The sequence below is a fragment of the Nelumbo nucifera genome, chromosome 2 (assembly GCF_055504915.1).
Source record: "Nelumbo nucifera cultivar China Antique chromosome 2, China Antique-T2T, whole genome shotgun sequence".
Taxonomy (NCBI): domain Eukaryota; kingdom Viridiplantae; phylum Streptophyta; class Magnoliopsida; order Proteales; family Nelumbonaceae; genus Nelumbo; species Nelumbo nucifera.
The window spans coordinates 45972231-45989220 of NC_142650.1; the positions used below are offsets into that span (position 1 = coordinate 45972231).

Sequence of the window (16990 nt, forward strand, 5' to 3'; positions counted from 1 at the left end):
TCTTCAACTTTGCTAGTTGCAGATTCTCGCCCAAGGCTCTGTTGTATCCTATGAACGAATTTACCTATAACCCAATAGCAAACTCAATGGAACTGAGTAGGGGCAAATAACGTTCTAAAGACAGTGTCTTCAGACACACCTTAGAGTTTTTCCTCCCAAATTTTGGTGACCTCATTTTCCAACAACTTTAGAACGTTATTTTGCAATGGAGGCAGAAGCAAGCATGACCTCGATCAAGATGATGAACCAAGATCTTATTTGACTAGACCATTTCGATGGAGCAAACTTCAATTGATGGCAAGACAAGATGATATTTTTTCTGACCACACTAAAACTGTACTATCTCCTAGATCCGGATCTGCAACCACTTCTTGAACCCACTGACAAAGACTTAGATAAGCTAAAGAATGAAAAAGCAAAACGAGAAGAGGATTCACTTCTGTGCCGATGACATATACTGAACACCTTATCAGACCGACTCTACAACTTCTATAAGGAACTTACATCTCCAAAAGAAATCTGCAAGGCTTTGAAATTCAAATACAAGGTGCAAGAAATAGGTACGAATAAGTATCTTATCGTAGAATACTTTGACTTCACCATGAATGACTATAAGCCCATACTGGAGCAAGTTCACGAACTATAGGTGATAGTCAATAAAATCCGAACCATTGATATCATTCTTCCTGAATCTTTTCAAGCGAGAGCAATAATTGCCAAACCTTCACCCTCTTGGAATGATTATAGGAAGAAGCTTCTGCACAAGGTTGAAGAACTTACCTTGGAGCAAATTCAGCAACACCTTCGTATTGAAGAAGAGTCCCGGATTAAAGATAGTAGGGATAAGACCCTAGCCGGTATGCTGAACTCTAAGGTCAATTTTGTGGAAAATGGATCGAAAAGACTAATCCTGCATTACAAGTAAAGAAGATGATGGAAACTTCAGGAAGAGCAAAAATAAGAAGGGATCTTACTATGTTTATGGAAAGAAAGGGCATTATGCCTGAGTTTTCCGACATCGGAAAAGTGGAACCGAGTCTGCAAACTTGGTGGAAGACAATCTGGTGGCCATGATTACTGAAGTTAATATGACATAATCGTCTTATGGACGGTGATTTGATTCAGGCACCACAATCCATGTTTGAAATGACAACTTCTTGTTCAAAACATATGAAGAAATGACTGATGGCCAGGAGGTACAAATGGAAAATCAAATATGTTCCAAAGTTGCTGAAAGATGTAGCGTGGAATTGAACTTCACCTCTAGAAAGACACTGACTCTTCTAAACGTTCTCCATGTTCCCGACATTAGAAAAAACTTGGTCTCAATAAATCTCTCAATGTTTTCGACAAACTAATAATGTCCAAGAATGAGATGTTTGTTGGAAATGGATATGATTGTAATGGTATGTTCAAATTGAATATTAATGAAGGAAAATGTTCTACTTATATTGTTGACTCTTTCTCTTTATGGCATGATAGATTAGCCACTTGAATTTTAAATCCATAAAAAACATGAGTATACTTGGTTTATTTGCTTATAATAATGAATTAAATGAAAAATATGAGACGTGTAAAATCTAAAATGGCCAAAAAACTTTTCCCAAATATTGAGAGAAATTCTCAACTTCTAGAACTAATTCATTCTGACATTTGTGAATTCAGTGGTGTGTTAAGTATAGGAAGTAAGAGATACTTCATAACCTTTATAGATGATTTTTCTAGATACACCTATGTCTACCTTATGAGAACTAAGGATGAAGCCTTTGACATGTTTAAACTATACAAAACTAAAGTTGAAAATCAATTAGAAATGAAAATTAAAATCCCTAGAAGTGATAAAGGTGTTGAGTACTTTAAGATTAAGTTTATTTCTTTCTATAAAGAATTTAGAATAGTACATCAAAGTTCTGCTCCCTATACCCCTCAATAGAATGGATTGGCTAAAAGGAAAAACATAACACTTACAGAAATGATAAACTATATGTTGATGAAAGCTAATGCACCCTTAAACTTGTGGGGGGAAACACTCTTAACAGCCTGTCATTTACATAATAGAATTGTTTCTAGAGTTAATAACAAATGTCCATATGAATTATGGATAGGAAGAAAGTCTAACTTAGCATACCTAAAATGTGGGGGTATTTAACATATTGTAGAGCTTCAGATCCTAAAAGAACCAAGTTAAGACTCAGAGTAAAGAGAAGTATGTTTGTTGGATATGCAGAACATAACAAGACCTATAGGCTTCTAGATTTAGAGTCCAATATAATAATTGAAATTAGAGATGTTGAATTCTTTAAAAATAAACCATATTCTAAATCTATAGAAAATAACAGAGAACCTGAAAGAGAAACTCAGATCTCAATACCTATTGTTAACAATGAGATTAAAAGAATAAATGACAACTATAACACCTACTGTAGAACCTAGATGAAGTCAAAGACAAAGAACAAAGAAACACTTAAGTTCTGATTTTATCTCTACTCAGTGAATTGTATTCCTAGTCGAAGCTGATAGAGAAAATATTTTAAATAAGATACTCATTATACTTAATATCGAAAATGACCCAAAAACCTACAATGAGGCCATGACCTCTAGAGGTGCTGCCTTTTGGATAGAATCTATAGATGATGAAATGGATTTAATAATGTCAAATAACACATAGATACTAGTAAACTTGCCTCCATGATCCAAACCATTCAAATGTAAATGGGAATTTAGAAGAAAATACAACACTGGTGGAATTGTACAAACTTTTAAGGCTATATTGGTAGCCAAAGGATTCAGTCAAAATGAATGGATTGACTACTTTGACACCTATGTGCCAATGGCTACAACAACTTCCATTAGAACACCTATAGCACTACCATACATTTATCACTTATTTGTTCATCAAATGGATGTTAAAACTACTTTCTTAAATGGTGATTCGAATGAAGAAGTTTATATGAAACAACCAAAGGGATTTGTTCTTCCCGGAGATGAGAATAAAGTCTGTAAACTAGTTAAATCTCTATATGATTTAAAACAATCACCCAAACAATGGCATGGAAATTTTGTTTCTTGCATTCTATCTTTTGGTTTGAAACACAATAATGTTAATAGATGCATTTACTCAAAGTTTACTTAAAATTATGGTGTAATTGTATGTCTTTATGTTGATGACATGCTTATTGTGGGTATTAATATGGTTGGCATAAATGAAACTAAAAATTACCTATCATCTGTCTTCAAGATGAAATATTTAGGAAATGTAGAATTCATCTTGTGAATAAAAGTTAAAAAGCATAGTAGGGGTTATGCATTAAGCCAATCACATTATATTGAGAGAATATTTGAGAAATTTAAGCATTTAGATTTAAAGAATATAACACACTATATGATTCTAATATAAAGCTAGTAGAAAATTCTAGTAGAGCAATTGCACAACTTGAGTATGCTAGTGCAGTAAAAAGACTGATGTATGTCATGCTTTGTACTAGACCTAATATTGCATTTGTAGCAAGTAAACTTAATCGGTTTACAAGTAATCCTGGTGCTGAGCATTAGAAGGCAATTGGGAGAGTTCTTGGGTATCTCAAAAGTACCTTGAAATTTGGCTTATTTTATTATGATTATCCAATTGTGCTAGAATGGTATACTAATGCAAGTTGGATTACCAGTAATTGAGATAACAAGTTCACCTCTGGATTGATTTTTGTCATTGGTGGGGGTATAGTCTCTTGGGCATCTAAGAGACAAACTTGTATATCTCACTCGACTACGGAATCTAAATTCATGGCCTTGGCGGCTGTTGGAAAAGAGGCTGAATGAATTTGAAATTTATTATTGGATATAAAACTTTGGCCTAGTCTTATGCCATCAATTTTCATTTACTGTGATAGTGAGGCAACTCTGTTAAGAGCCTATAGTGGTACCTACAATGGTAAGTTCAGACATATAAGTCTGAGACATGAATTTGTTAGGCAACTAATTCAAGGTGAAGTCACCATTATAACTTATGTGAGGTCAAGTAAAAACTTGGCTGATGCCTAAATTGGTAAGAACGACAACTAAAGATATGAGATTAAAACCCTTTATTTAGTCATCTATAATAGTAACCCAACCTGAATTGAAAAAACATTAGTATTGGGTTTAATGGGTAACAACAGGTTATAGCAATGTAATTGTTAGCACTAACATCGAGAAATTTCTCATCAAAATATAAATCATGTTGTCTATTATGATTAGAGGTTGAGTTAAACTCTTAATGAAGTTCTAAAATGTGTCAAATAACAGAACACATAGTGGAACTTCACCTACGTAAACATAAAAGTGATGCCACTTCTCATCAGAACTTGGATTTGCTCTTAAGATTGTTCATGAAACCAAGAAAGAATCACATCGCCATAACAATGTTGAGCAAAATTTGAAACTCTTGCAAAATCAAAATATTTATATGTATGGGTATCTCCGGTCTGTCTTGAAAGTAATTGGTTTAAGGTCTTGCCATCAATAAATTTGACAAAGCTCTGAGATATCTGTACTAGTAAAAGATTTAAGTTACAAAACACCTTTTGTATGCATAACTATGTCATAGCAGTTTGGATCGAGAGAGACCTATGTAATTGATCAATCAAAGTGGGGGATTGTTGGATTTTAATCTCATTAGAGATTAAATCCAATGGGGTTTGATTGGTCAATTATATGAAAAACATACCTACACACATGTTTTGAAAAATAGCTTTTCTCTTACTGAAACCAGTCTTTAACATGTCCCACATTGGAAAATTATAAGAATTGTTATGGGTTTTTTAATAGGAGTTAATTTACACTCTTTAAATATAAAGAGGAGAGTATGAAGGCTTGCTATTGTGCAATGCACGCGTACGTGTGTGCGGCGCAATGAGGAGCTTTAGAGGCACACTTTGCTCGCATCTGCGTGGCTCACGAAGGGCGGCTTTGGCTTTTGGTGTGAGACTGACCTTTGATGTGAACAACGGTCACGGTTTGAATAGGTGTGATTAAGAGGCATCATTCAAAGTTAATAGTCATTAACTATTAACTGCCTTTTAACAGTCACAATTTTTGAAATTTAACTTTTCAATGAGCCTTTTCTGAACCAACACTTCCTCTGCTCCATGACTCTTCAGAATTTATTTAAGGAGTGTGAATCAAGCATTTGCACCCACAATTTCGAAAATCACTTTGTCTCCCTCTCAGTCCGGTCTACTATTGTCTCATAGAAGGTTTCTTTGGAGACTTTTCAACTTTATTAGTTACAGATTCTCGCCCAAGGCTTTGTTCTAAAGACAGTATCTTTAGACACACCTCAAAGCTTCTCCTCCAAGTTTCAGTGACCCCATTTCCCAACAAAAATTATATTTAGCAACTTCTCAATCTACTACTGATGATAATTGGATCAAAAGAAAAATCAGCACCACGAATTTCATACTTGATGGCTCAACCCCAAGCGTTTATTTTTTGGCAAAATAAGAAGAATTATAACAGTACTCTAATTCACTAGTTGTGAAGTTAGAGTATGATTCTACAAGGCAACAACATGTCATAGTCATTCATCTGCCCTATTCATAAATAAATTAAATACTTTTGAAGACATGTGTTTTATTTTTAAGTAATCATATTCCTAAATATATTATCAACCTACTCAGGAGCAATCACATATGCTCTTAATAGTATCGAATAGGATCCAAGTGAGGCTATATTTGAATATGGTCCAAACCTTTATACAGTCGACACTGATGAGTAATTGAGTATGTGTTTGGTATAGCTCCATTTATTAAATAAAAGTTTGTATTTGATTTGTCATAAAAAGCAAGAAAAGTAATTGATAAACCTTTTATTAACAATTAGGCGCCATTAGGCATCACATTAATGAAACAGTAAATAAACACTCAACCATTAGGGAAAACGTTAAAATGAAGCTTCCCCCATTTGGTGCACACATAAATTAAGACCAACTTTCGTAAATACCTATGGATACAAATCAGCATGATGAGATAAATGCTGACTTGTTTATGACATGGCATCGTTTATCAAATAAATGGAAGCCATACAAAACACGACCTAATTGAGCGTTGGAGTAATTGGAATCGTAAACAATGCACTATTGGGTCTTAGTTGGCAAGTGATGAAGTGATGAGTCTAGATTTGTCGAGTCATGTCGTATTTGTACATTGTGAAAGTTAAAAAGTAAACATGGTTTTGTGTATGTGCTCTATGGACTTCATCCCTTGCATCATCTTGGCCCTCATGTCTAGCACCTACATCTCCATCGTCAATGGCTTCCCCACCATCAAAGCGCCGTCGCCAATGGTACCAATAGGTTGATCACTTGAAGGAATTATTTATTGTCTACATTTTAGTCCCCATTCGTAATTGGGATTATGGTTCCCATTGACCAATTTATTCATGTTCTTATTTAAAAATTGTATGGACCCATGGTAAAATTGAATTTCTCATAAGTGATACCCTTCTTAAACTTGGGTAAGCTGAGTTTTCCAAGTAGATGGTAAATGAAAAAATTTTAAATGATCAAAAGTGCTCCTATAAGATACATTTATCCAAGTAAATTAAACAAAAAAATATGGGTAAATGCACTTGCTCAGAAAAGTAGGTTATTTAAAAACAAATAGGACCTTTTGTTAGATCTTAATAACGAAATCGAATGAACGTCTAACCAACTTCTTTTCTATGCACGGTCTACATCTTAGTAAAGTGGGTTCAACTATGAAATGAAAAAGATATGATATCCAAAAAATGTCTAACCAATAAATTGGAATCATAAACATAGTAGTCAATCAGGTGTCATTTATCAAAATTCATGGATGGATTTTGATTGATCAAAATTCTTTCAATACCATGCCTTTCCCACATCATAAATCCTGTTCTGATGTGACATACTAAGTGGAAACAACAAACACTTCATAATCAACCAAAATTTAAGATTAGAATTTTTAACTGTTTTGAAAATTTAAAGAATATATAAGGGTAAAGGAGTCTTTTCATTAATCCCATTTGATATAATGGTGTGACATTCAAATAGGAGAGGTTTCAATGTTTCATCCATTTCGAGAAAGAGAGGGAAGGTTAATTTTAGTATTTAGAAAACTGTCGGGGGAGGTTTAAGTGTTTTACTTTTTTTTTCTTTCACTTAACATGGAGAACTGCAGCTGACAAATTTCTAATGGCATTCATACAATAAATGTATAATTTACGTAGTGAAAGAAGTCAAAAAAAAAAAAAAGAATTTTCCAGAAAGAAATCATGAACGACTTAATTTTCTAAAAACCATGAAAACCATAGAGATAGAACCCGGTGGCGCTGGTTTTAAGGACAACAACAGCCTAAAAATTCAAAGAGCCCATATTAACACGGCAACATCCCCAAAACGTAAACCGACGGAGCAAACGGCAGATTGGCAGTAGAGGTAACAAAATTATCGTTGACAATGGGGGAGTAGAACTGCAGACGACTTTGCTGTATTTTTTTGACTCATTGGATTACCTCTTGCCAAGCAGGGGCTGAAGCACGGAACCCATTAGAGGCGGTCGTGGAATGGGGGCCCACTAAGAGAGAGAGAGAGAGAGACCAAAACTTGCATGTAGCCCATGAGTAATGTAAATGGCCGCTGGCCGGGAGGTGGATGAAGAGGATATGATATGCCAAAATTGCACTGCGGCATTGCGTATGCCGCTAGTAGTGCAACAAATCACACCACCACAACGTCTCACTTATTGCATCAATCCCCTCCTTGGTCAGTTGGGGGCAATGCTTAAGATCCAGTCCCACCAAACTCCCCCGGATCATCAGAAGGTAATTCAAGCATCGATCCGTAATACCTACACAACCACCCAGAGATAGCACTTTTAAACACCGCATCTGTGTAGAAGTCAAGCAGAATATGCCATCATCACTGATGCAACACCTAGACAGCCCCAGGTCTATCAAGCATGGGCAGCGTTCTGATATCATCTTCAAGCTTAAGTCGCTCAATCTTTCACACCCGTCTAATATCAAACATCGAAGCTTCTCTCCAACTATGCTAGTTATGGCGTAGACACTCAAATCCGTAATACCAGAAGACCCACTCATATCCACGCTCACCAGTCTGTGTACTGTGTTTGTGTTGAGCGTCTGGATGAGGTTAATGACCCCTTGGTCTGTGATCAACTTCAGTCCCACAAGGGTGAGATGCTTAACTTGAATGCATGCATGCCCTATCCATGCCAAGAATAAGTCTCCAATCCTGTGACATTTCTTCAGCGTTAAAGAATGCAAACGAGGATATTTTGGAAGGCAAGTTCTTTGCAAGTTTGAAATGTCATCTGCTATTCCCCTGCATCTTACCAATGATAATGTCTTCAACGTCGCACTGCAATTTATGAACACTTGAATTAAACCATTCCAGGTAATGGAACGGCATTCCTCTAGTACCAGACTCTCGAGCAGTGAAGTCGACTTGCTCAACTCTTTCAGACCCTTGTCGGTTAAACTATTGCACTTTCGGACTGATATCTGCGTCAATCTGCTCATCATAAACCCATCATCCCCAATTGCCATGGAACTTGCTTTGTTTAATAAACCGGACCAAGGTGTCAAAAGAAAGACGTTCAAATTCTTGTGCATTCCAACCAAGCCAAATCCCGCTTGAGTGATGCCTGAAATGTTGTCAAGAATAATGCAACTTAGACATTTTGCATGTCCTCCGATAGCTTCAAGCACGCTGTCGCTCAGAGTCAGGGAAACAAGCTTAAGCTTTGAAATCTTGGGCAAGCTCGAAACGATCAAAATAACTCCGCTGGCGTTTATTTGGGGACACTTGGACACAGAGAGAGACTCAATCTTGGAAGAATATCTTGCAAAAGCTTCAAGGGACGTGTCTCCGACAAGTGGGCATGAGTCTATGGCCAGACAAGATATACTGGGGCAGTTCTTAGCAATGGCGAGGAGACATCCATCATCCACAATTGGCAAGTTGACAAGATCGAGCTTCTCGAGTGAATTGCAACCTCTCGCAATAGATTCAATTCCCTTGTTTCCAACCTTGGTGCAGTTCCAGAGTGACAGTGTTTTCAGGCCCGGGCAAGCCAGAGCGATGATTCCGAGGCCGATATCAGTGATCCCTTGAGTATTTGGAGAGCTTCCATCGATGCAAAGCTCACTCAGACCTCCACGAAGGCAGGTCCCTACAGCTATTGCAGCTAATCGTGTATCGTTTGCATTTTTTCCTTGCAAGCATTCCGAGATTTTATTGTTGCGGGATTTTGGGTCGGATTTTAACTCAGAAATCCGCATGGTGGCCTGTAAGGCAAGCCATCTCTTCGAGACTGTAACGCAAGAGCAGCGGTCTCTGGAGGATGGAAGAAACCTGAAGATCTCCAAGATGCATTCATCGGGCAGAGTATTAATCAGATCCTTATTAGAGCTAGTGCTTTTCCTAACTGGTTCCTTGTGTTGTCTAGGTTTCTTTCTAGCTGAATACCTGCAATTTTGATTCTCCTCGTTGATGAAATCAAAAGAAAGAAAACTACCAAGAGTGCACTTCTTTCTGAAGTCAGATATGTCTCGCCCATTGTAGGGGATCTCCTCATCTTTTAGTTCCGCTCCCTGTAGTCCTCCTGCGGATTCAACAACAGTAGCGCCGTTGGATTTGAATAATTAATAGCGCAAGCTACGAACATCCAAATTACAAGTATTTGAATTTTGACTTGGAATTACATTTAGAACTGATAATTCAGAATCAAAATCAGAAAAAAAAAAGAAAGAAAAAGAAAAAGTTCGGCGGAATTTCTAGACCCGATTCAATAGAAATTTCAAATTGTTTTTGTTTTAAAAAACAAATTCGTGCAACAAATAATTTCAGGTTTCATTCAAAGGAGAAAACATAAATTCATATTTTTTTAAGTTCACAAGAAATTAAAAAGATAAATTTTACATTGCACAATATTGCTGAAGTATCAAAACCAGAACATCATAACACCATTAATGTAGTGATGCCAATATAGCGGTATTTCAACTCGATCCGATTATAGCCAAATAGATATTCAAATCCAACTTAAGAAAATTGAATTTAATTTCAATCGATTAAATATAATCCATTTGCAGTCCTTACAAGGTATGAACTAAAATGGCTTAGTTTTGTTTTTAGTGAAAAAGTTATCAAGGAAATTTTTTTCTTTGATATATAAATAAATAATAAAGAAGGAGGTTCTGAGCTTTCTAATGGCTGAAACTGAAGTTGATATGAATACAAGGGTAACAGTTGGTTGATCGAGTTAAGAAATTAAATCTACCTAAGGTGGATCCGGCTCATTCAAAATTTAAGCAAGTATTCAACCAAAATTGCACTCTTGTTACTATATCTTTAATTATTTTGTCCATTAAAAAACAAAGTAATAAATCTTAATTTCACTTCAGCCACTAGGATTTTATAATAAATTATCAAACTACCTCTAACACCCCTGGCCGCCCCCCCATCCCCCTCTTAGGATCTGACTCACCGTGTTGTACAATAGAGTACATTCTGACATTTAATTACTGCACTATATGGTTTTAGTCTTTAAGAGAGAGCCTTATTTGCTTTCATCTCTTTTTAATGGTCCTAATTATCATCCTAGTAGATGTGTGTGTGTGTTTTTGAATTTCTAATTTGATAAACATATTTTTATTTTAAAAAGCATTGTTATACAAAATCGAAAAAATATAAGTTCAAAAACAGGCTTTTGTTTTTTTTTTTTTTCTGTTTTGCTGATGGGGCAATTTCAAAAACAAATGAAAAAGCAATATTCACATAGTAGAACAGATTGATTGTTAATTAGCATATTTTAAGGAGTTCAAATCAGTTTCCACGAGATTGCCCCCCACAACGTGGTACAGTACATCTCTGCCATGTAACGAGAGCATCACTCAATGATGACATCATTATATGTTCTCAATGCACGGCGGGGATGTACTATGGGATGTTGTGGGGGGCTGATTTGGTCTCCATTCTAAGGGCATTAACTACTGACATGTATCAATATTTTCTCTTCCATAATCATAAGCATTAATACAATATATATCTTCTTCTCCTTCAATTCAGATTCATATTACTTGATGCTTTCCTATGCTCTCTATGGGCTTACACTAGGCAAAAAATGGCTATTGTTTAGTCTTCAAAATTTCTCCCTTCAGCTCTCCCTACCTTGACTACTCGCCATGACTCATCAAAAGAGAACTAGCCCGAGTTAGTGACCAGTTTCACATGACTCTTTCCCATAGTCATTTGCAGGCTTGCAGCTACTCCTCTTTAACTCTAAACCATCTGTATAAAATACTAGTGTCAAAGAGAAGAAGGTGACAAACTACAATAACCTATGTACGTTGGGAAATAACACTGAACACCAGATCGTAAGAACCAAAAAACACACTAATGCAATTACAGATCTCTTCAAGTCTTCAACATATGCTTTAGGGTTTTTTTCATCAAAGGAAACATCTGAAACAAGAAATATATATCATTATAAAATAGATCAGAAAGTCCGCCTCTTTTATTTATCTTTATCTGCAAGAAAAATCCATCTCCTAAAACAACAAATAGATCTGAGAAAAAAACTACTTCAACCAAAACTATTATATTAATGCACACACAAAACAATGAAGCTTTTACACATGGTCTGTGCTTGCGTCTCTGTGAGTGAGTGAGCGTGAGTGTGTGTATGTGAGAGAGAGAGAGAGAAACCTTGAAGTTCCATGAAGCACAACTGCTATCCGAGAGAGCAAGAAGGAGAAAGCCTGTTTCTGATATAAAGCACGAAAAGATTGAAGCTATAAGCTCCTAGCTCAATATCATCAACTCACCATCTCCCCCCACAACGAAAACAACAAGCTCGGAAGAATTGCAGAAGCATGCTCTAATTCTGGGAAGAGCTGCTACATGTTTTTAATCCATGGAAGTGACGCGAAACACCAACATTAATTGGAAAGATGGGAGGGAGAAGGGGGGAAAACATTTTAGCTAAACTATGAAGGAAACTTCAACAATATTGACGTTTTCTGAGGAAACATTTTAGCTAATAAAGCCTACTTTCTTTCTCTGCTCAGTCTTAGCTTTTATAGAAAATTGTGTTATGGCCCCTATAGTAGGTCGAATTCAACGTAATCGCCTGTTAAACAAATGGATGGATGGTGTCATATTTTTGTCAGTACACACGACGTGGGTACTGGGTCTCATCTCTCGTCTCTGGGTCTGGGCTACAACCTATATGGGCAGAAGTTGGGTCACTGACCAATCGTAGCTCTTGAAATTCGGACTAACTGAACGTACAGCGGGCTGTAGAATTAATGATGAATTTTTACGTCATTAATAAATTAATGGGCCCACTGTAAAAGGTGCGACCGTGCGAGTCTTACAGTACTTTTTTCTTATATATATGTATATTTTTTATTTTTTATTTACCTTTTTATTACTGGCGTAAAATCTTATTATTGATTCTACAGCGTTCAGCTAAACCTTGCTCTGGCTCTTGTGCGCACCGCTCTGTAAAAAAGAGGATTTATTAATTATTTGCTTAAACGCTAGCTAACCAGGAATCGAAAACCTAATGGCCTTTTCTGGTCATGAGTCATGACCTAGGGTCTCAGACAGTCAGACGTGATGAATAGGATATCCACCACTTGTACTATTAGTACAAGTACACTTATGGAATCCTCTGTTTATCAAAAATAATAAAAAAAGAATCCTTTAATGACAACCAATAGTGATATGACACTTCAGCCCGACGTGGCAGTACTTAGTGTGATACAAAGCCATTCAAGGAGTGAAAATTCATTCTGACCTCAACTGTAGAAAACTGTAAATCCCATCAACTACCTGTAGTAGTGGAAAAACGCTTGATTGAACAGCTGATCTTTTAATACCACTAAAAAAAGACAGAAACAGAGAAATAGTAAAAGTTAATCATCCAAACTTGCAAGTTCCAAACAGAAGATTAAGGCGCCGTTTGGCATCACTCCCCGGGAGTGATTCCAACATTCTTCTGGGAATGCGAAACTCTTCCCGACCAATAGAAACACACCAGAGGTTGAGAAAATTCTCAACGACGACCCTGTGTTCGAGAAAAAAGAGAATCCAACGGAGGAAGAGATCAATGATAATGCTCAGTGGTGGGAGGAATTCAGGGGAAGCTCAAATACCTCATTACTCTTCTTTCTCCCCTCATGGTTTCCTTGTAGCGTGTACTTTTAACTGGAAACAGAGAAAAGAAAGAACCATAAAATAAAAACTATAGTTTATATAATATTTGTTCTTTTTTTTTCCCAAAGCAAAACTAATGAACTGGATCTAATTTTTCAAACAAATTGTTTTGGTTGGAGAAAGTGGGAGTGGGAAATCAATATTTATCTTGTTGTTGCAGAGGTTTTACGACCCTGATTCAGAGTGGGAAATCAACAGTTGCTTTGATTGGATATGGTGAACCAAGAACCTGTGTTATTCAATGACACCATCAGAGCCAAAATTGCATATGGAAAGGAAGGAAATGCAACAGAGGCTGAAAGTTTAGGTGCAGCTGAATTGGCCAATGCCCACAAGTTTATCAATGGGTTGCAACAGGTTTGAACAGTGCAACCAAACTAAGCTTTCTTCCATCTCTTCAATTCAATTCAATTTCGGTATATGAAATATGAAACTAGTTTAATTCAATTCAACCGAGTCAGAACAAGTGGTACAGGATGCATTGGACAGTGTTATGGTGGACAGTGGACAGAACAACGGTTGTGCTGGCACATCGGTTACTACCATTAAAGGTGCAGACCCAATAGCAGTTGTTAAAAATGGGGTAATCATAGAGAATGGAAAGCATGAAAAATTAAAATAAACATCAAGGATGGCACCTATGCTTCATTAGTTACACTTCACATGAGTTCGAGTACCTCCTCTAAGTCTAATCTTTAAATTTTTGGTTATTCTTTCCATGGGTCACTTTTTTCTTATTTTTTTCTCCCCAAATTTTTGTCAAATGTATCTATCTATCTAGAGAGAGAGAGAGAAAGAGAGAGAGAGTGATTGAGTAAGTGAGATGCTCTCTTTTTTTTTTCTTTTTTGATAATTGACATGGTTTTGTCTATCAGTATTAGGAAATTGATTTCAAGAATTTGGTTGCTACTAGACGTGACTCTGTTTCTAAGAAACAGGAATCAGATGATTATGCCAAACACATTTGGTGATTCTTCATATGAAAATTCTTAGAATCCATTTTTTTTAAGATTCTTAGAATGAGAATCCTTAGAATTAATGTCAAACAGAGCCTAAGAGACTGAATAAATTTCAATCTACATAAATATATTAAGCTGAAATATGTATGGAAAAAGGCTCGAGGACGAGGGAAATAGAATGTAATAGTATTTTTTGCTTTTTTCATAGAAGTTGCAAGAATGCCACTCTCTATCAATTCTCTCTCTTTTGCTTTTTTTTTTTCTTTCAAATTATAATATTGCCACTCTCTCCTACCAACCCTCTCTCTCTTGCTTTTTTTTTTCTTTCAAATTACAAGAATGCCACTCTCTCTCCTACCAATTCTCTCTCTTCTTCTTTTAAATTACAAGAATGTCATCTCTCTCTCCTTATAAATTACAAGAATGCCACTCTTTCTCCAAGTGAGGGAGACCTCAGCTCGGCATCTCAGCTGCTAGAGGACCTGCAATCAAAGGTAGTCGAGTTCAAGCCGAGCCATGCTCGAACTTCTGAACTCAAGCTCAAGTCTCTAATTCGAATCGTACTCGAGCAAGACAACACCTCGACCACTAAGGGAAATCTCGACTCGGCACCTTGGTCACTGAGGGAGATCTCAACTCAACACCTCGACAACCGAGGGAAACATCATTTTGGCACCTTGTCAACTAAGAGAGACCTTAGCTCAACACCTCACCTACTAGGGAAACCTCAGCTCAACACTTCAGCAGATGAGGGAGACCTCAACTGCTTGAGAGACTTGCAACCAAAGATAGCCGAGCTCAAACTTTCGGGCCTTTGACTCGAACTCGAACTCGAGCTCAAATCTCTAATTTGAATCGAGCTTGAACCTGATCATTTATGAGTCAACCCCTACAAAGCATGCCCCCCTCCACTAATTTAAAATTGAAATTATATAAGTGTTTAATAGTAATAACAAATAAAACAAAATCCATCATCTATGTAGTTCTAATGAGAGGGAGGGGGAGAGAGAGAAGCATGCATCTTTATTTAATTCTAAAATTAAATTAGTGATTCAGATTAGAATCATTTATATAACGAATAAAATCAATTTTACTTTTCCTCAAAAAAATTCAAATCCATTTACCACGTAAATGATAAATCAAACAATTTAGTAGAAAAACTAGCCTAAGGGCATTCAGACAAGTTACATCGAAGTGCATAAGGTGTGTTATCTGGTGAGAAATTAAACATATTTTAGTCTTAATTAAATTAAAACCCAATTAGATGCTTGAAAGACTTGCCACGAAACTGCAGGTCATATATATTTGCCAAAGCACGCTTCGCTTTTAGCAATAGAAATTCTTCTTTTCTTTTTTATTTTTATGGTAAGAAATAGGAATCCCGTGAAATTCCTAAGTGCAGCTGACCTCATGTACAATGAAAGTTGAAACACCACTCAGAAAATTCCCGTCATTGGTCTTGACGCTAAAAGCTTTTGCGCGGACCAACTAGCCCGTTGATGTTGATACATTGCGTGGATGTACGGCTTACCGAAGGAATTGGATGGTCCAGAATTATAAATAAGATTTTCGAAAAAGTACGAACAGGGCGCAATGCAGATTTCTCATTTTTACCGCAGAACTATAAACATTTTAAAGGTAAAAAATCCCCACTCTATACACTTTAGGTTTATAAATTCCGAAATGGCATCTATCCCAATTCTACTTTAGGTTTATAAATTCTGACTATGGGTTGATTAGTCATTCTTTGAATATCTTTGGTTTAATTTTAGTGACCGGTTTATTCATATCATCTTAAATTTATATATTATTAATATTATCTTAAACTAATTACAAAATAAATATTTTTATATTCTATTTGAATGTCGTTATCTTGAGAGAGGTAAATTGGTCAATCAGATAATTAGTCATCATGATCTTCGCATTTGTATACTACTATAATAAGTTCCACAATAAGCAAATTTTCCAAAGAATATCAATTACCTGGCTATAAGTTGTTTACCCGCCCATCGATAACGCTCTCCTACTGCCTCTCTCTTTATCCAAGTAAATTGCATTGCCCAAGAGGTTGGAACTGAACTTACCCAAGCAACTTTTGCTTGGGAAACACTTGCCCAATAAACTCACTTGTCCAGCTAAATTAAACAAGAGGGGATGTTAGGGGTAAAGCAGACTACATTTGGCATTCCTTATATTAAGGACTTATTTTCTTTTTGTAGTTAAAAACTTAGTTTTTAAAATGGCATTTTAACTACACGTCTCTTTGGAACTGTTGTTGTCGCTCCAGAAAGCGGTGTCACATTAGCACCATGTAGGAAAAACGGTGCTCCAGGAAATAGCCTTCTGTTTGGAACTATTTTCCATAGAAAGCGGTGCTCGAAGCCACGCCTTGGAAATCGGGAAGGCATAGCTTGGAGCAATGTCAAATTTGGCATTTCCTAGAGCTGCAGCTCATTGCTGCCCACAGGGCATTGATGTGGCAGTGGATAATGGATAGAAGTATAGAAAACATTTCTTGGAGCATTGGTACCAAATATTGCTGCAGGATACATATATTTCCATAAACACATGCTCATGACCTTTCACTTTGCAATAAACACCCCTATCCATTAACTAAGCTAACAATGCATTAAATTACCAAAATGTTTATTTGAATTTTCTTATTTTTTGTCATTCTATTTTAAATCCTAATTGATAAAAAATACCCCAATTTTTCCAATCGATACCAACTAAAATAACAAAATAATTATTTCACAGAACATAGAAAAAAATTAATTCTTGATTCATTTCA

At 36.3% G+C, this 16990-nt stretch overlaps 1 protein-coding gene across 1 annotated transcript; it reads right to left on the minus strand.

The window, feature by feature from the left end:
• Positions 1 to 7122: 7122 nt before the first annotated feature.
• Positions 7123 to 12084, minus strand: LOC104602581 (EIN3-binding F-box protein 1-like). Its single transcript, XM_010266311.3, has 2 exons — positions 11726 to 12084; positions 7123 to 9623 (listed from the first exon to the last, which is right to left on the minus strand). Exons 1-2 carry the CDS (start codon positions 11736 to 11738, stop codon positions 7699 to 7701), a joined length of 1938 nt encoding a protein of 645 aa, XP_010264613.1. The 5' UTR covers positions 11739 to 12084; the 3' UTR covers positions 7123 to 7698.
• Between the last annotated feature and the right edge of the window lie 4906 nt (positions 12085 to 16990).